This window comes from Alosa sapidissima, chromosome 18, assembly GCF_018492685.1.
Source record: "Alosa sapidissima isolate fAloSap1 chromosome 18, fAloSap1.pri, whole genome shotgun sequence".
NCBI classification, from domain to species: Eukaryota; Metazoa; Chordata; class Actinopteri; order Clupeiformes; family Clupeidae; genus Alosa; species Alosa sapidissima.
Window position 1 is genome coordinate 17,731,260 of NC_055974.1, and position 20,110 is coordinate 17,751,369.

Below are 20,110 nucleotides of genomic sequence, written 5' to 3' on the forward strand. Positions count from 1 at the left end.
TTTGGTGCCGGACCGCAACTCTATTCTTGCCCTTACTTCTGGATAATTTATAGTTTTAAATTAGTAAATACATAAAAATATCCATGGAATCAACCATGGTTGGGTGTATTTGTGTTTATTGCTGTGAAAAGATGTTGGGTTCTGCATCTGTAATAAAGACCAGAAGCTGAGGTCTCGTTGTTTTGATTGAAATTAAAAACACATGATGATAAATGCTTGGAACTATATTGTAACGTCTATAACACAATTTTGTCCATATTACTTTTTCGCCAAAGTCTACAGGTCTGGGGAAATTGAAGCCCAACCTTCTGGTAATGGGATTTAAGACAAACTGGAGAGGGTGTTCCCCCTACAGCATGGAGGACTATGTGAATACCATCCAGTGAGTACAGATAGTTCCAGTAGATTGCCTTTGTTTCACATCTCACTCGTGTGTATGTGTGTGTGCGTGTGTAATTTGTGTTTGATTTTACATTCGATATGTATGTCAAGTAATTACGCATTACAAGTCTAAACATGAATATCCTAAAACACCCTTTATATATAATCTATACCCTGATCAACACTGTATTCTTTTTTTTATCTCTCTCGTGTAATATTAACTTTGTACCCTTGATTGGTCTAGTGATACATTTGACGCAAACTATGGTATATGCATTCTGAGAATGATGGACGGCCTTAACATGACCAATGACATGTTCTGTGCAGGTGAGGATTGCTCCAGTTTGTTAATTAAGTGATTTTTAAAATTATTATTTCATGCAAATGTACAGTATGTTTGTAATGACAGATCAAGGTTGAGTTATTTCGTGCCCAGGTTTCATCCCTTGAAAGAATTTTTTTGAATTAATAAAGGAACACCATTCTCAATGTCAGGTCATGGAAAACTTGATGTTGGGGTGCAGGAATTCATGGCGTGATGGTGGATAAATGAGCATTCACTCTTACATCAATAACCTATGACTGAAACACTGTAATTACAGTATCCAACACAAAATTCCCATAACAAAAATCCAAAACAGATTGTAAATAACTTTACAAGTGTTGCTATCAACATGATCGCTTTAATCGCTACTAAATGTAATCACTGATCATTACATATACATTACGTATATCATTACATATTCACACATGAGATATGTTCTGTGTACTTCAGATAATGCTGCCTTTAAACAAGATAAATCTCCTGAGCAACAATCCAACAATGACTCCACAGGGGATAACTCAGGTACGTCTGAGCATATACAGTACAAGCCAATACAATAACGGATTAACACCATCACTGCTGACCATTACCTGATCTTGTCTGTGCCCAGATCTTGGCAATTGCCAGCCAGACCATCACATTCCCAGCTGTGAAATCTCTACAGTCTTCCAGACCAAACAAGGAAAGAAGACCATAGACGTGTACTGGATATCTGATGATGGAGGTGACTATGGATGAACGTGTGGATACAAACATTTAGATTTTTATTTTCTGTGAACTGAAGCCTCCTTACAAGTATGTCTCTGTCGGTTTTTCTGTCTGTCTGTCTTTCCAGGTCTGACTCTGTTAATTCCGTACCTGTTGACCAGAAGAAAGCGTTGGCGGCACAGTAAGGTCCGCGTCTTTTTAGTTGGGCAACAACAGACCATTGAGGAAGATCGCAAAGAGTGAGTTTGAGCAGGAAATTGTATGATTCTCTAGCCAGCCAGCCTCTTCCTTTTTTGTACTGTGACTTCATTGAAATAGAGAAAACTCTGAAAACATAACAAACTTTTTAATCATCATTTATCTCCATCTGTAATAGGATGGTGTTTTTGCTTCAACGTTTTCGCCTGGATGTCGATGATGTCATCGTCATAACAGACAGCGAACATCAACCCATGGCCAAAAAGTTTGTCTGGTTTCAATAACATTCCAGTACTGTACATTTTGGCTGGAGGGGTTAGGCGTTGTTTATCTGTAGAAACTGCGTGTGACTTGTTATAATGAAAATAAGATGAACAGAAAAATGGAAAGATAAAACTCTCTGGGTTCCCTTGCAGTCTGGAGAGATTTGAGAAATCCATCGCCCCCTTCAGGCTCAAAAGTGGAGAGCATGGGAATGACATTGTTCAGCCAGAGAGTCCCTGGCGGGTGTCTGACGAAGTACTGGAATCACTGAGGATGAAGGTGTGTGTGTGTGTGTTTGTGTGTGTGTGTGTGTGTGTGTGTGTGTGTGTGTGTCTGTCTGTCTGTCTGTGTTGTTGATTCAAATTCACCTTCAACTAAAGAAACTCTCTCTCTCTCTCTCTCTCTCTCTCTCTCTCTCAGTCTGAGAGGAAGGTGCATCTGAATGAGATCATCTGTAGGAATTCCAGACAGGCTGCTTTGGTCATTGTGTGAGTATGGATCACAGCACTCTAACAGTCTGTTTATCAGTACAACTGGGTCACCAGAGATAAGGACAGGGACAACACTCTCCAACCTAAAAAACACACCTTAGAGGAGTGGCATTGTAGGTAGCTATCTTGCGTAATGTACTCTGATATATACAAAAAACAGTGTAACTATACATGTGAAGGGATTGATGAGTGTGATATGACTTTTTGTCATTGTTTTATTGCTTTCTTGTCACACCTGAGAAACAGTTGAAGGAGAGTAAGTGTAGTGTTTTGGAAGTCATAACTATGTCGACCAAAACGTCATCCATGTAAAGATAGAATTACTGTTCTAGTATGACAAGTCAAATGTGAGTTGTTTGGAAGGTGTGTGTGTGTGAGGGGGTGTTATGTCAAGTTATGTGATATGAAGTTGTAAGATGTAAAGTGATTTTTTTGTTTGTGTCTATGTGTGTGTGTGTGTGTGTGTGTGTGTGTGTGTGTGTGTGTGTGTGTGTGTGTGTGCTTCAGGAGTATGCCTGTTCCTCAGAGTGACTGTCCCAGCTCTCTTTATATGGCCTGGCTGGATGCTCTGACATGCGGCCTTCACTGCCCAGTTGTGCTCATACGAGGCAACCAGCAGAATGTGCTCACCTTCGACTGCCAGTGAAAACCACCACATACACACGTTTGCATCTCTTTGGACCTCACTGCCTGCTAGAACTGATAGATAAGAATTGTAATTAGATCTCAGATCGCCAAAGATAAGCCAAATTATTTATGGAACTAAGGGTGCTACAAAATTAAACATGTAGACAATATTTATGATAAAGTATTTATTTCATCCCAGTTATTATACCAGTTGAAAAGCACAACAATGTAATACTGCATGCAGTTGCCCTCTTGCCTGATTGTATGCATTTCTTATGGAATGGGGAAGAATAGAAGGGGAAGAGAGTTCATAACATAAATTATTCCACTGCTTGGTTGAATTTCCCATTGTCCTACGTAATTTAGAATGACCATTAACATTATGTTATTTAACACCTATGAAGTAGATATATTTTTTTGGCCGTATCACATTTGTATATTAATTCGCCAAACTCGTTGTGAAGTTTAAAGGTCGTGTTGCATCCGAGCTGTAAAATACAGTCGTTCAGAACATAGCAACATTGTAGCATATGATGGAGGTGGCTTTTAGCTAGATGGAAAGTAAAATACATAAGCAACATGTCTTTGGGAGAATTTAAGTGGAGATTTGATAAGAGTTTGTGGTGACGGCCTGCACATTTGCTATAATCCTTACATTCCTTAATTATGGATTTCACTGAACTCCAGGGGAAGTTCAGAGACTTGATATTTTTTTGGTATCCATCCCCTTACTTATGCTTTTCAATAACCTTTGCTTTGAGTTGTTTAGAGTGTTTGTCTTCATGGTGGAATTATAGCCAGGAATACTGATTGACCAGTGACTGGACCTTCGAGACGCAGGTGTCTTTATATTACTATACTATACACATTCAGTGCACTCAGGAGATCTCCATTTCACTATTTTTTCTAGACTATTAGCACCAATTGGCTGGACCATTGTTGATTTAGGTCAGTCACTTTAAGCAGGGATTTATGCTTATATCACTTATTTTGCATTATATATTTTAAATTAATGAATTAATTACTTTGTAGAAATTTGACACCATCACTTTGTCTTACAGATGATATAAAAAATTATGTCACGTTGTCACTTTATGTCTTACAAAATTAAGTTGTTAGTTGCTAATTAAGGACGAGGAGGATCATCATTGTGATAATTCATTGTGATGGACAATAATGATTTCTAAGGGTTTGTCTTGATTTTTAAACTGCTCTGTCAGTTTTATTTGTAAGTAGAAAAATATGCATACTGTGTAGTATTTAGTAGACTACAGTAGGGGTCAGTGTGATATTTATCTATGTACAAGTGCACTTCCACCTGAATCTGATATGGTCTTTCTTTACATCTTTTACTGTAGGCTGTAATCCATGGAATGATTTTGCTCCATATGGTGATACATTACTTCTGATTTGTTTAATATTTGCACATAGGTACTGTCTGTCACAGACAAAATCAACAGATATTAAAAAAACTGGTTTGAACTGGTACTGTGTTGCTTTTATTGACTGATGTTTTTTAGGCTACACTAATCTAACCTATTAATCTTGTATGTCAACTGCAAAAATATGTGGATTTGGTAATAAACATTTCTACTATAACAGAACATGTATCACTTGTATACTGTGCAACATATAATACAAACAAATAGTGTATATCCACAGACAATGTACTGAATAAATTAGAAGTGTACATCTTCCAGAATTGAATTGAAACTGGCTCTTAAATTCCAAGCACACAGTGAACACACACTAATTCCGGTGCAGTGAGCTGCCTGCAAGCGGCGCTCAAGGAGCAGTGAGGAGTTAGGTGCCTTGTTCAAGGGCACTTCAGCCCTGCCTACTGGTCGGGATTCGAACCGGCAACCCTCCAGTTACAAGTTCGAAGCGCTAACCAGTAGGCCACGGGTGCCCCCCATTGATGAATGTAATGGCTAAAATTTGATGGATTCCGATAGGTTGTCATTGGTTGTCGCTCAGAAAGTGATACCAACAAGTCTTCTTCATGTCATTACTGTTGTAGTCAGGCAATTCTGCGCCCTGGGCATAATAGGAATATGTCGCCTCCATGTTCATAGACTGCCACTTTCGACTGTGCTACCTCGTCTTTCGCAGAAGCCCCTTGCTGCAGCATGCAGATCGAGGCTGGGCTCTATGTGTAGTGGACCTCGATGGTGCTAACTTTTTAGGCTTTCACGTAACATAAACATTATTATTATAGGCTATTATAAATAAAACGGACTACCTATTTAATATGATGCTGTTAGGTTTGCATTAAAACGTGACATTAGGAATAGGGTTGCCAACTTTCTGATATGAAAATAAGGAAGGGGGGGGGGCTATACACTTCAGTACACCGTCATACATTTCAGTTAGTAGATAGGGAGGCGGCAGTATTGATATAGGCTGTATGTGTGTAGCCTATATTAAAAAAAAAATGAATTTTGATTTTACAAAACTGTGGGCCCGTTTACTTAGTTGTGTCAAATGAACACACTAAAATGAGTGCATAATATAGTACATTCTATGCACTATCTAGTAAAGTGAGATCATAATTGAGTGAAACTGTCAGGAATGTGCAGGAGGACCCAAGCGCATAACTATTTTGCAGGCAAAATCATGGAAAACCACACTTTATTAACTAACAAATTTACAAACTACTTAAAGACAGGATAATAGATACGATCCGACAAAGGACCTAGGAACAGGGGGGCAGAAATACACAGACTAATTAACAGAAAGACAGAGGACTGGACGAGACCAACAAGACAATAACGGGGAACAGGTGTGAACAGAAAAGGAGGGAAACTGACAAGACAGGAAGTGCAGACCATATAAGGGAATGGGTAGAGACAAAGACACATGACAGCAGACAGGTAAACACATGGCACATGACAGAAAATACACAGAATGGCCACCAGGGTGGCACAAAGTCAACAGTCCTGGGGCCTATTGCACAAAACTAGGATAAGGGATTAAGCCGGGATATCTTGGTTATCCTGGCTCAATTTATCCATGATCCAGTTGCACAAAAGCGGGAGAGGGGGCAGCAGGATATGTTATAGTATAAATCACCATGGCGATTTATTCTGTGGAGCTTCCAGGATCTATTTAATCTCATCCCTTATCTCAGTCAGCAGTCACCACAAACGGACACCAACAGTTATTCCACTGCCCACTACACATTGTTATCACATATAACTAGACCCACTGTCATTATTTAAACGTTTGTGATCATTAATTAACTTTTACATATCGCCATTCCTGACCTGTCATGCGACAATGTGACGTCACGGGAGTGCCTAACTATTTTGCGCGTGGTGGTCGCGGCACTAGTTGCAATATTCTCCTAAACAGAGGTGTTGCTGTTTGTTGCTGTTGTGAAAAGGCTATCGCTACCTACTTCACACCGTAGAAGAAGCAATGAAGCCACTCTAGTTGCCATGGTGAATCTGTGATCGGTGGCGGGTCTATTTGAGGGAGCCGTGAGCGCGCACTTATCCAGGATAGGTTTCACCTGGCTTGATGAATCCGTGTCTGCTCATCCTGGCTTGCTCGTTGTGCAACCAATTAAGCCTGTGCGCTCTTGTTTTGGATTCATTGAGCGCAGCTCAGTAACTTATCCCGGATGTCTTAATTCTGCTTTTGTGCAACAGGCCCCAGGACAGATCCTGACAAAAACAACATTTATTTGGTCAGATGACCGCACATTCTCAAAATACAAAAAAAAATCTTGCAATGACCCCTCCAGGGCTCCGTATTGAATTAATGTAGGCTACTAGCCTACTCATTTTATATCCAGGGCAAAATCAAGAATCGTTTTGATGCAAAAAACTTTGTACCCTATATTCTAGGCCTCCTTACCACATAACTTTCAGTGTCCCGCCGGCGGGACGGTTACCCACCTCCCCCCAACATTCTAAATCAATTGTATGCACCATATTGCTATGTAGCATAGTAATGTTATACACCATTTCAAAGCTTTGGGAATCCAAAAATGACAACTTTTTTCATGTACAATCTGTATAGTGCTTTACATTCTCAGATGAATCTTATTATGTCTCAATTAAATTTGATCCAAAATGCCCCCCTCCCGTTTTTGGTGCTACCCTGACTTCTGGCTGCAGTGTAGCTAAGTATAAGTATAAGTATATATACTTTTTTGATCCCGTGAGGGAAATGTGGTCTCTGCATTTAACCCAATCGGTGAATTAGTGAAACACAAACAGCACACAGTGAACAGAAGCACACACTAATCCCGGCGCAGTGAGCTGCCTGCTTCAACGGCGGTGCTCAGGGAGCAGTGAGTTGCTCAAGAGCACTTCAGCCGCGGCCCTCTGGTCGGGGCTCGAACCGGCAACCCTCCAGTTACAAGTCCAGAGTGCTAACCAGTGGGCCACGGCTGCCCCCTGCAGCACAACATATTGGGTACTGAAATATTCACTGAAATATTCACAAGAATCCATAGAAATTGAATCTTCATGTTGTGTTATCCAATATTAGTTGTACAGATGTATAGTCTATCTTATACACACTCATTGAACCAACAAAGTAAATGCAAAAATAGAGACATTTTTGTAATCATTCCATATTTAGTGTAGTCATTCCATATCAGAACCCCTGAAGTATAATCCAAATACAAGCATAAAACCTCAAAGTGTTACCTTTCATTTGAGACCAGGATTATGCTTCTACACAAAGGGGTTCATGTGCAGTAAGCATTTGATTGTCAGTATGCATTTTGGATAACAAAAAGTCCTATGGGGAGTATCCATAGGCATTTTACAAAACGCATGGTCATACCTTGGCAAATAATAGTCTAAAGCACTCATATATTTTTTTTATCTATATTGATCTACTTTTGCACACAACTTCACAAGACCTGGTGCTAGGGCTCAGTTGTGTTTCTAAGGGATATCAAGAGACCTAGAGGGCTGAAATGTGGTCAGTTCAGAGATGCTTGTAATCCGGCAGAAAGAAAAAACTATATTCTAGCCTCTGTAACTCTTTGTGTGTACATCACACATTTATTGTGACTGTTTCCTACGAAAACTAGAGATTCTCAGCTTTCTATAGAGGTCCAACATTTGATGGTAGGCCCCAGAAGAGGTGGGAACAATTCCCTTGTAAATAGGCACAGTGCAATTTCAGGCAAAAACTTGAAATTCTTTTTGAGAATTAAACTGTTCAAACATATGACTTACCAGGGCCTGCCGTCACGAGGGGGCTTCACCCCCTTAAAAAACAACCCTGCCCCCCTAGTTATTTTATGTACAAAATAATAATTAAACTTATTTCAAAACATTAATGGCCCTATTCAATTTAAAACAACTCTTAGATCCAATGTGACAGTCTCAAATCCATTTGATTTGATGTGTAGGGGAGTTCCAAAATGTGTGGATTCCAGTAAACGTTCGCAGTTACTCACTATAAACAGAGAATGTCTAATAATGGGCTCTAGTATAATAGTAATGTTGGCCCATGTTGTCGCATGTTGTAGAAAAACCTGCGAACTAACTTAATGGCAAGTTGCATTGCAAGTTAGCTCTGGGGTAGCAAAAATCAAAGTGTGCCACCTTCATGTACCGGAGATCACAGATCCGCTCGAAGGCAGAGGGCAAAAGTGTGTAGAGCAGGGGCGATTCTGGGATCAGATCTTTGATTTTCCGAAAATCAGGTTTGCAAAAGTAATAAGGTTTGAGCACTAAACGATTTCACAAAATCACAATGATAACAACTTTATTTTTCAGGGGGGGGGGGGGGGGCTGAGATGAGATTAGGGGGCTTGAGCTACCTAAAAACTACCTGAAAAGCATACTGCAGTGTTGCTTTTCTGAACCGCTAGGCCTACTTCACATTATTTGGTGTGTTCTTCATGTCATTACCACCAACATCCCAAAATGCAGATAGGTTGCAGACCATCTTTGACGTTCATGTTTTCGTAACAGCCAAAATGAACATGGGTGTGGTTCAATCTGATTCTATTTCAAATAAATCACACACCTTTCATAAGCCTTGATTCTGAACCTATGCCCTGTGGGTGTGACAAAAGTGCAGCTGGGAGAATATTTGAAATGCATAACTGGAAGCATGTGACATTAACTGATTGGCCCACAGGTTTCATCACTTGTGTTTTCATACTTTATTAGCCTGAGGGGGGAGACAGGGTCCCTAAAACCTTTATAGACTGTAGAAAAGTTAATCAGACAAAGCAAAGTCCCACTGTATGACTTGAAACTGTACTATACTGTTCATTTTACATAATTATTCAGATCAACAAATCAAGTCACCTGGATAAACATGATGGCTGAGATTTCCATTAGGAATAGTTTAATCGGAATGACAAAAACTATTGTTAATCAGCAGGGAAAAAAGTCAAGTACATCTATAGAGCAAAGCAAATCTATGGGCAGGTATCACCATGGCAACATCAGTATGACAATGTCTACCAACACTGTTTTTAACATTGTGTCCTCACTGTTTTGTAAACCAGGATGATTGCAATCACCATGTGCAAGTTGTGCTTATCTTTAGGGAAGTTTTTTTGTTCCGTTCCAATGAAGAGGAAGTTGGTGTGTGTCCGCCAGTGTCAGGCAGATAAAAGCCATGGGAAGTTTAGAGTTAGGAGACAGTGCCGGAGTGGAGGAGCACCGACAGGGATTGGAGTTGGGTTGTGGAAAGCAGGGGGCATAACCACACTATTTTTTTGTGAAATGGAATACAAAGCTGGTGGTTCACAGTAGTTAGCAATCCTGTACTTCAAAGAGCACTAACAGCAATAAGACCTGTAACCTACTGCATTTTTAAAAAAATATTCTGCGTCATATAATTGCTAAATAATTATTTAAAAATTTCACATCAATGTATACAATTAATTTTGCAGCCAGCTTCCATAACAGGCCATGGCTATCATCCTATATTTACCAAACATGTCATACAGCGGGGGAAATAAGTATTGGATGCATCAACAATCTTTTCAGTAAGTATACTTCCAGTGAGGCTATTTGAATGTGAATAACCTCACTGGAAGTATACTTACTGAAAGAAAAAAATCATACTTATTTCCCCCGCCTTAAACATTTGCATGCCTGATTGGTGTGTGAACGATTGCATCGTCAGATGCTGATTTTGTTTGATTCACTAATACACTGGTAGCACAGCTGTCACATGTGCACAGCTTTACCATCGCTGAGAGGTAGAATAGGAAAAATTAGATTTGTGTCTTCAGACTCTTTAGATTGTCACCACTGGTCACAGCTTGTGTAAGACTAAATGTGACATTGACAGCGTCTTGGGAGTCAAACTACAGGCCTAAAACACAAGTCACATGCACACAATACACAAATGTATTTCAAAGTTCATAAGTAGCTGTCATGTCATTTCTACATTTTCTGTTCATTATGTTTCTTCCTACTGTATCTCAATTACTCATGCTCTGTTTTTGAAGCCAATAACCACTCAAAAGCAACAGGTGGAAAAGCTAGATAAGGGTTGTCACAGGACACATTGCATGGTAATTGTGACTCACTAGAGAACTGAGGGTCACTGAGAAAAGAAACTGAATTAATAAATAAATTGTAATTAATACAACAATATATATATTCTCTTTTCAATATGTTGTTGTTAACAATAGCTGAGAAGCTAGTGTTACTTTTAGAAATGTGTTTCAAGACCTGCTTGAAAAATTGTTTAAAAAACAAATTTACATCTGCCCTACACTGTACTTCAAAATAAAATAGTCCTAGAGTCACAAGCTTGGCAAGGGAAGCCCTCTGCATATCAAATCTCAAGCCTTGACCCAGAGGCTATAAATAGTCTGTTTATACCATGAGTTTCTGGGTCTGACATATGAGTTTGTTTGTGTGTGTCTTGAGGAGTGTGTGTGTGTGTGTGTGTGTGTGTGGCAGAGATCTGCGGCAGGCAGAGATCAGTTTGACCGGCAGAAACAAAAAAAAGGTAAAAGCATCTGATCTATAGAGGAACAATGGAGTTCACTAGACGATACCTTCCCATGGAATGGGAGGAACGCTGGAGGAGAGACAAAGAGAAGAGGAAGAGGGTGATTGAGGAGGGAGGGGAGAAGATAGAAGAGGAGAACAGAAGGCTCCAGTGGATCAAGGCCTACAATGACAACAGAATGGGTGTGAAACACAGTGTGTGGCAAGAATGCACAGGCAAATACCGCATCCCAGAGGACAAAGCTGCAGGGATTAAGGATAGGACAGGCTGTGGAGGAATTAAACAGATATACCACAGTGCCACCTACACAAAGCAAGTGTTTCAGACCCTGGAGAAATTCAGGCACTGCTCGCTGCTTACTGACCTGACTCTAAGCACACAGGATGGGCAGAGTCTCCGTGCCCACTCCCCTGTCGTAGCTGCGGTGAGCTTCCTGGTCCAGCAGAAACTGAAGGAGCAAGTTGGAGACTCTAGCAGGGAGATGCAGGTCAACTTAGGCCCTGAGGTGACCCGTCTGGGCCTTGATGCAGTGTTGGAATTCGCCTACACAGGAGCCTTAACGTCTCTTAGCAGAGACATGGCTACTCAGGTCCAGATTGCGTCTCATGCACTGGGGGTGCCGAGAGTTCTGGACCTTTTTGAAGAGGAAGAAAGGGAAGAACAAAAGGACCATGGAGATAAGGAAGGAGAGGAGAAGAAGAAGAGAATGTCTGCTTCAGAACAGCTGGACATTAGTCTACAGGCCATCAAACAGCTGTGGACTGAGAATGTGGGCTGTGATATTGTGCTGCAGGCTGAGGAGAAAGAATTCACGGGTATGGCGACTCAAATGCTCACCTAAAAATGTTTCTTTATAATTACAGAAAAAAAGAAATGGACATGATGTAAAAAAACATAGCAACACGTTTATATTATAAAATGGTGTTTATCATCAAAATCATTGACCTTTGGTGATTTAATGAAGTGATGATAATTATGATTTCTTAAATGGCATTTAAATTATATTAATTTCTTAAATGACACACAAATCAACAGGAAAAAATCAGACAAAAGTCTCATGAAGGTTGGGGGATGATATATATGTGCCTATTATAGCTTTAGCCAGCCTTTTTCTGATATTCCATCCTCTTAACTATCCTCTCTCCACTCCCTATAGCCCATCGTGTGATTCTGGCGGCCAGCAGTGACTACTTCCGGGGCATGTTTGCAAGTGGCATGCGGGAGTCTCAGGAGCGCTCTGTCTCTTTGCTGTGCCTTGGTGATGAGGAGCTGGAGGCCTTCCTGCACTGCTCCTACAGTGGGACTTTGGAGCTCACCTGGGACTGCATTTTTGATCTGGTCTGCTCGGCCCTCCAGTTCCAGATCCAGCCCGCCCTCACTCTGTGTCTCGACTTCCTCGAGCGGGAAATCAATGCTGATTCGTGTCTTGACGTGGCGTCGTTCGCCGAAGCCTACGGCATGGAAGACTTACTTGAACTAGCCGACGACTATATTCTTAGACACTTTCTGGAGGTGTCGACCGTGCCCAAGTTCCAAGACCTTTCCGCAGAGAAGCTTCTGGAATACCTGCGCTGTGATGGCCTGTGCGCTCCCTCTGAGTTGACGGTGTTCCGGGCGGTCGTGTCCTGGCTGGAGGCCGACCTCGCCGAAAGGCTTCCTCAGGCCCCGAAGCTGATGACGGGCGTGCGCTTTCCTCTCATGACCTTCAGGGAGTTCCGAGAGGTGCGGGACATCAACCTGAGCATGGAGTGCAGCACGGAGGGCGAGGTCGAGCTCTACAGGACGGCGTTTAAGGACTTTGGCTTCGGGATCTCCACCTTGGACGATTGCTTCCGGGTGCGCCGTCCCAAGGACACGCTGGTGCTGATTGGTGGGGACCAGCTCGATCAGGACATGGGCATGCGGATTCCCAGCAGGCAGCTGTGGTTCGCCAACGCCTTGCGGAACAGAATTGGCCTCGTAAAGGACATCGAGTGGAGGATGCTAGGGGAGATTCCTGAGCAGCCCCACTTTCGACACGGAGCAGCTGTACTCACGGGAAAGCTCTACGTCATCGGTGGGTGTCATTTTTATGCAAAGAATGACACCATGAAATCAGGATTCTGGTGAGAGCCAAATCTTCTTCCAGATCCTGTCTTTATGATATCTTGTATGTAATGTAATGTAATGTAATAATCTTTGTGTTTTCTAGATTGTTTATCTGTCCTCCTAGACATATTCTATAGTATTTTAAAATATATAAGTTGCTGTTCAATAATGTGAAATACATGTGCGTAAGCATTTCCTCAAACTAAAAAAAAAACTCTGTTGACCCTCATTTTCTTCCCTTGCAGCTATGACCCACTGCAGAACACATGGCAAAAGATAGCAGATATGCATGAGCCGAGGAGCAATTTCACAGCAGTGGTCAGAGAGAACCGCCTCTACGCTATTGGAGGAGACAAAGACATCAACACAAACCTGGACAGTGTGGAGGTCTACTGTCCAGACAGTAATTCCTGGAGGTAAAGTCATCAGGTTTAACTCAGGCAGATAAAGAGTTGTACTGTGCATACACCACTGCCTCAACAGATGTGCTTGCGCCGTCAATGCATACTACTGGAGCAATAGACACTGGAATCACCCAGTTAGCCAGCAAGCTAAGAGTCACTTAACTGCATAAATGTATGCATGTACGTTATATGGATATTTAATATGCATATATGTACAGTACATATATGAATATATGTTGCTCTGTTTGTGCATTCATCTGGACATGTGATTCTGTCCATCTGTCATAGCCAAAGTTGGAGGTTCGGTTCTAGTGTTAAACTGTATTCTTATATAACAGATTTCTCTATGAAAACAAAGATCAGTTTCAGGCAGGTTAATTGACAAAAAAAAGTCAAATTTCCCTACATTCCCAGTAGAACGCCATGATACAAACCTGCAGTGATTGCATTACGTTTGTAATGAAATGCACACATGAAAATGTTAAAGCATTTTATCAGGTCACACAAGCACAGCACAACGTAACACGCCCAACACCCCACAGTCTGGACAAGCAAACTGAATGCATTTCTCTGATTTTCTGCGTTTTCTTTAGTTTTGCCCGACCTCTTGACCAGGCTCTCAGTGGCCATGCAGCTGTCGTGTGGGAGGGCGAGATCTTCATCTCAGGAGGCCTGAACTGCGACTACAAGTGCTTGGTGTCCATGTGCCTTTACCACCCAGAGAAGGGCACACTCTACCTGTCCGACATGGCCCACGACCGTGCCCTGCACTGCATGGAGTGCCTGGGTGGCCGTTTCTACATAGCCGGGGGAGTGTGCAACTTCCGGAAGTTCTACGCCAACCACCTGTCGTGCGAGGTGTACGACCCCTCCGCAGACTCCTGGTGCACCATTGCGCCCCTGCCCATCCCCCACGTTGGTGCAGCGTCGGCCATTTTGGAGGAAAGGCTCTACATCCTGGGCGGGTACTGCCAGGAGGACTACAGTGATTCCAGATTGGTGCACCGGTACGACCTGACCACCGCGCGCTGGCTGAACGTGGGCATAATGCCTGGCCCCAACACAGACATACGAGCCTGCGTGTTCCGCTTACCCACCGAACTGCGAAAATGAGAAGGTCAGGCCATGAGAAGATTTTGTTTAGCCTACTTTATGGCATATCGTCACTTAAAAGAAACACAATGTAGAAATTCCCTGTTTTATCAATTTGCAGGTACCCATTTAGCACTGAGGGGATACCCAAATTGTGTAAAATGGACTAAAAGGATCACGCCCCTACTGCAACATTACATGTGCAATACCAGCCAAGTCAGTGTAGCATCAAAATGATTATGAAAGTAAAATACCTACATTGTGTTGCTTTAGAGAATGTTGTGGGTTTTAAAGCTGACTAGAGATTTAATACATGACTAAATAAAACATTTTTTTAAGAACAGATGTGGATGCCACGTTGTTGCTAGATAATAAAGTCATGATGTAAAATGACCCAATTCACATGTAAGGCATATAGGGAAGTTTGTAACACGCTACGCTTTCATGATTGTTCTCATTTAATTCAAGCAACTGATTTTTAAAAAAAATCCAGTTCAATTTATTTTTTGTTATTTGTCATATGTGAGTGTGAATGTGAAATGTAACTTGCTTGATGACAGGATACTTTTTGTATGCATATGAAATGCTGACTTTCTCAATTAGATGTGTATTTCTGGTTAAAGTCACACTTTACAGTTTTCATAGAGATTGGAATATTTTAGATACAGTATGTCGAAGATGACATAGTAACTAAATTATAAATACAAATGATAAATAAACAAACAGTCATGTTTTACATGTCTCCATGTATTCTGTATAAACAATACAGTATATACTTCTTAGAAAACAATATAAGCAATTCTGGATACTCCTGACCTATATACCTTGACCTTTGATATTAGCAAATGAACTAGTCACTGAGTAACTATGCAATCTCGGACTTTCCCAAATGTCCGTAAAATGAGATAAAATACTTTTATCAATAACCCTTCTAGATACCATAAGACTAGCTACTGAGTAACTACATCCTGCTATATAACTCAGACTCATCTAGGGCTACACAAGAGACACATTTCAAGATGGAGAGGGCAGCTGCAATGTTAGGTCTGATCATGGCACTGATGTCCGAGTGCAGTGGCCAGTGTTTGGACTCGTCCACTGTTAACATCTACACGGAGCTGAAGGAGCTCAGGCTGATGGTGGGGGAGCTCACAGGGAGGCTAGACGCCACACAGAAGGAGCTGGAACAAGAGAGAGCAGGTAGACCCGTGTTTGAATGCAGATTGGACTGAATGCTCATTGTCGTGTGTGTGTGTGTGTGTGAGTGTGTGAGTGAGGGAGAGAGAGAGAGAGTATGTGTGTGTCTGTGATTGTGTGTATGTGTGTGTGTGTGTGTGTGTGTGTGTGTGAGAGAGAGTGAGAGAGAGAGAGAGAGAGAGAGAGTATGTGTGTGACTGTGATTGTGTGTGTGTGTATAATGTATAACTGTGATTGTGTGTGTGTGTGTGTGTGTGAATGTGTAAGTGTGTGTGTATTTGTGTGTGTGTGTGTGAGAGAGAGAGAGAGAGAGAGAGAATGCAAAGTGTTTTTGCTCTGAGTTAAAGGTGTTTGTTTTACTGTTTAATCTTGCAGCCAAAAGAGTGGCTTTCACCGCATCAATGTTGAGTTCAGAGGACAGAAATCATGGTCCCTTTGATCGTGAGACCAATCTCATCTTTGAAAAAGTCATCACAAATGTCGGCAATGCTTATAATGCCAACACAGGTAATGTGTTCAGATATGAGATGTGATATCTTTATTCCCCCCCCCCCAATTTCCATGAAAAGTCCTACTAGATGAATCTAAATCTAATTACTAATAGCACATTCTTTCTCATTTTACATAGGTGTTTTCACTGCACCAGTGAAAGGGTTGTACTACTTCCGATACTCTGGGCGTGCCACTTCAAGTAAAGATATGGGGTTGAGTATCTTTAAGGGAAGCTCACGTATTGTGTCCTCATACGACCACCATTCTGGTGACACAAATGACAGCATATCCAATGGTGTTGCTCTGGAGCTGGACGTCGCCGATGTGGTCTACATGCGCCTCTGGATCAACTCGTGGATCTTTGTTGACAGACGCTATAACTACTGCACGTTCAGCGGGTTTTTGGTCTCCCCTATGTGAACCTCTTTGCCTCTGCTGAATATAGTGTACGATACATGACAGTTTGGTTCTGAATCACAGTTTTGAAACATCATGCAAGGGACACATCAACAGTGCTCAGAATAACGAATCAAGGACAAAGACATGCACTAATTGTTATTAGTTTCTTTAAGAGTTTTTATTTTTTATTTTTTTACAGAAATTAAGCATTTGCAGTCACAGCCTAGTCACAAATGTTGATGAAGAGGATGTTATTTTATAGGTGCTACTAGCTTAAGTTAGCACAAACAGTTGATTTGTATGGGATGATTCTGAATCATGTATGAAAAAAGGTTGTTTTTCTTGGTCTCATGCATATTGCTGGTATGCATTGTTGCTATCCAGACTGATGCTATACTGCATGACCTGTATATAGCATCGTCTTGGGATGTGCTGGTGTGCGTAATGGCTTGTAAAATTTGAGCATGGTTAAACTTGTTTCAGAAAGTAGATTATTATGCAACACATAATTATATAAACGATGTACTGACCTTCAAAATTGTCATAACAAACTTTTCCATTGGCAATAAAGCAATGCGATTTGATCTGACTTTTTTTGTTATTTGTCATATGTGAGTGTGAATGTGAAATGTAACTTGCTTGATGACAGGATACTTTTTGTATGCATATGAAATGCTGACTTTCTCAATTAGATGTGTATTTCTGGTTAAAGTCACACTTTACAGTTTTCATAGAGATTGGAATATTTTAGATACAGTATGTCGAAGATGACATAGTAACTAAATTATAAATACAAATGATAAATAAACAAACAGTCATGTTTTACATGTCTCCATGTATTCTGTATAAACAATACAGTATATACTTCTTAGAAAACAATATAAGCAATTCTGGATACTCCTGACCTATATACCTTGACCTTTGATATTAGCAAATGAACTAGTCACTGAGTAACTATGCAATCTCGGACTTTCCCAAATGTCCGTAAAATGAGATAAAATACTTTTATCAATAACCCTTCTAGATACCATAAGACTAGCTACTGAGTAACTACATCCTGCTATATAACTCAGACTCATCTAGGGCTACACAAGAGACACATTTCAAGATGGAGAGGGCAGCTGCAATGTTAGGTCTGATCATGGCACTGATGTCCGAGTGCAGTGGCCAGTGTTTGGACTCGTCCACTGTTAACATCTACACGGAGCTGAAGGAGCTCAGGCTGATGGTGGGGGAGCTCACAGGGAGGCTAGACGCCACACAGAAGGAGCTGGAACAAGAGAGAGCAGGTAGACCCGTGTTTGAATGCAGATTGGACTGAATGCTCATTGTCGTGTGTGTGTGTGTGTGTGAGTGTGTGAGTGAGGGAGAGAGAGAGAGAGTATGTGTGTGTCTGTGATTGTGTGTATGTGTGTGTGTGTGTGTGTGTGTGTGTGTGAGAGAGAGTGAGAGAGAGAGAGAGAGAGAGAGTATGTGTGTGACTGTGATTGTGTGTGTGTGTATAATGTATAACTGTGATTGTGTGTGTGTGTGTGTGTGTGAATGTGTAAGTGTGTGTGTATTTGTGTGTGTGTGTGTGAGAGAGAGAGAGAGAGAGAGAGAATGCAAAGTGTTTTTGCTCTGAGTTAAAGGTGTTTGTTTTACTGTTTAATCTTGCAGCCAAAAGAGTGGCTTTCACCGCATCAATGTTGAGTTCAGAGGACAGAAATCATGGTCCCTTTGATCGTGAGACCAATCTCATCTTTGAAAAAGTCATCACAAATGTCGGCAATGCTTATAATGCCAACACAGGTAATGTGTTCAGATATGAGATGTGATATCTTTATTCCCCCCCCCCCAATTTCCATGAAAAGTCCTACTAGATGAATCTAAATCTAATTACTAATAGCACATTCTTTCTCATTTTACATAGGTGTTTTCACTGCACCAGTGAAAGGGTTGTACTACTTCCGATACTCTGGGCGTGCCACTTCAAGTAAAGATATGGGGTTGAGTATCTTTAAGGGAAGCTCACGTATTGTGTCCTCATACGACCACCATTCTGGTGACACAAATGACAGCATATCCAATGGTGTTGCTCTGGAGCTGGACGTCGCCGATGTGGTCTACATGCGCCTCTGGATCAACTCGTGGATCTTTGTTGACAGACGCTATAACTACTGCACGTTCAGCGGGTTTTTGGTCTCCCCTATGTGAACCTCTTTGCCTCTGCTGAATATAGTGTACGATACATGACAGTTTGGTTCTGAATCACAGTTTTGAAACATCATGCAAGGGACACATCAACAGTGCTCAGAATAACGAATCAAGGACAAAGACATGCACTAATTGTTATTAGTTTCTTTAAGAGTTTTTATTTTTTATTTTTTTACAGAAATTAAGCATTTGCAGTCACAGCCTAGTCACAAATGTTGATGAAGAGGATGTTATTTTATAGGTGCTACTAGCTTAAGTTAGCACAAACAGTTGATTTGTATGGGATGATTCTGAATCATGTATGAAAAAAGGTTGTTTTTCTTGGTCTCATGCATATTGCTGGTATGCATTGTTGCTATCCAGACTGATGCTATACTGCATGACCTGTATATAGCATCGTCTTGGGATGTGCTGGTGTGCGTAATGGCTTGTAAAATTTGAGCATGGTTAAACTTGTTTCAGAAAGTAGATTATTATGCAACACATAATTATATAAACGATGTACTGACCTTCAAAATTGTCATAACAAACTTTTCCATTGGCAATAAAGCAATGCGATTTGATCTGACTTTTTTTTTAAAAGGACAGTAATTTAAGTCACACGTTGACTGTTTACCTAGCTTTGCTTTAAATGGCAACCATTGCACTGAATTTTCCCTGGTTGGGTTTTGGACAGAAGAATAATTAATTTGCTCATTTGACCTTTGCTTTTGCTTCCACGTTAATTAAAGAATTTAAATGAATCCAAATCCCACATATTGTGAAAGTGCAAAAGCCTGAGATGCCAATGCCAATGCCAACATGAGATAAATGCTGTGTAATGCTATTGACATTTTGTCCCGACTCCTGCGGGGAAATCTGACTCATTTGTGCTGGAAAATCCAAACTGTCACACAGAGGAGGATTTTTTTACACTGTTCAACTGTATAGAGAAGAGTGAGAGAGAGAGAGTCTCTCCTCTCCTGAAGTTAGAGTTGAGGTTTTTTTTTTATAATGTTGCAATTATCTTAAATGTATTACATTTAAAGACTTTTTGGGAGGATTACTTTAAAATGATCTAAGTCTGAGTGGACTTATATTATGCAATTACAATGCAGGGAAGTTGGCAGTACCATCCCAAAGACACATAGTACATCTGCCCGTGTACAAGTGCCAATCTTTCAGCGGTTTGACATTTAACTGCTAGCCAACAACACTATTACCGCTAACTCAAAACATTCTTTCTGCACTTCATGCATAAACCTGTCCATAATGACCAGAACAGAGTTTGCCTCTTAATAGCAGCACCTCGG

The 20,110-nt window shown here is 41.0% G+C and overlaps 4 protein-coding genes across 7 annotated transcripts in view; all 4 read left to right on the top strand.

Moving 5' to 3' along the window:
• Nucleotides 1-4,482, top strand: part of LOC121689398 (solute carrier family 12 member 3-like) — a 76,679-nt gene extending 72,197 nt beyond the window's left edge. For all 4 annotated transcript variants that reach the window (XM_042069173.1, XM_042069176.1, XM_042069174.1 and 1 more), the window contains 9 exons: nucleotides 276-382; nucleotides 626-708; nucleotides 1,157-1,228; nucleotides 1,317-1,430; nucleotides 1,542-1,653; nucleotides 1,791-1,877; nucleotides 2,029-2,155; nucleotides 2,297-2,364; nucleotides 2,875-4,482. In XM_042069173.1, the coding sequence (XP_041925107.1) occupies nucleotides 276-382; nucleotides 626-708; nucleotides 1,157-1,228; nucleotides 1,317-1,430; nucleotides 1,542-1,653; nucleotides 1,791-1,877; nucleotides 2,029-2,155; nucleotides 2,297-2,364; nucleotides 2,875-3,013 (909 nt within the window). In that variant the 3' untranslated portion in view covers nucleotides 3,014-4,482. The remainder of the gene's footprint in view (nucleotides 1-275; nucleotides 383-625; nucleotides 709-1,156; nucleotides 1,229-1,316; nucleotides 1,431-1,541; nucleotides 1,654-1,790; nucleotides 1,878-2,028; nucleotides 2,156-2,296; nucleotides 2,365-2,874) is intronic.
• Nucleotides 4,483-10,839: 6,357 nt separating this feature from the next.
• si:ch211-63p21.8 (kelch-like protein 33) lies at nucleotides 10,840-15,268 on the top strand. The gene is made up of 4 exons (XM_042069203.1): nucleotides 10,840-11,765; nucleotides 12,107-13,055; nucleotides 13,284-13,454; nucleotides 14,036-15,268. Exons 1-4 carry the CDS (start codon nucleotides 10,976-10,978, stop codon nucleotides 14,553-14,555), a joined length of 2,430 nt encoding a protein of 809 aa, XP_041925137.1. The 5' UTR covers nucleotides 10,840-10,975; the 3' UTR covers nucleotides 14,556-15,268.
• A 251-nt stretch (nucleotides 15,269-15,519) lies between these two features.
• cbln11 (cerebellin 11) lies at nucleotides 15,520-17,211 on the top strand. Its single transcript, XM_042069356.1, has 3 exons — nucleotides 15,520-15,734; nucleotides 16,107-16,238; nucleotides 16,360-17,211. Exons 1-3 carry the CDS (start codon nucleotides 15,554-15,556, stop codon nucleotides 16,641-16,643), a joined length of 597 nt encoding a protein of 198 aa, XP_041925290.1. The 5' UTR covers nucleotides 15,520-15,553; the 3' UTR covers nucleotides 16,644-17,211.
• A 485-nt stretch (nucleotides 17,212-17,696) lies between these two features.
• Nucleotides 17,697-19,386, top strand: LOC121689486 (cerebellin-2-like). Its single transcript, XM_042069355.1, has 3 exons — nucleotides 17,697-17,911; nucleotides 18,282-18,413; nucleotides 18,535-19,386. The coding sequence occupies exons 1-3, from the start codon at nucleotides 17,731-17,733 to the stop codon at nucleotides 18,816-18,818; spliced, it is 597 nt and encodes a 198-aa protein (XP_041925289.1). The 5' UTR covers nucleotides 17,697-17,730; the 3' UTR covers nucleotides 18,819-19,386.
• The last annotated feature ends 724 nt before the right edge of the window (nucleotides 19,387-20,110 follow it).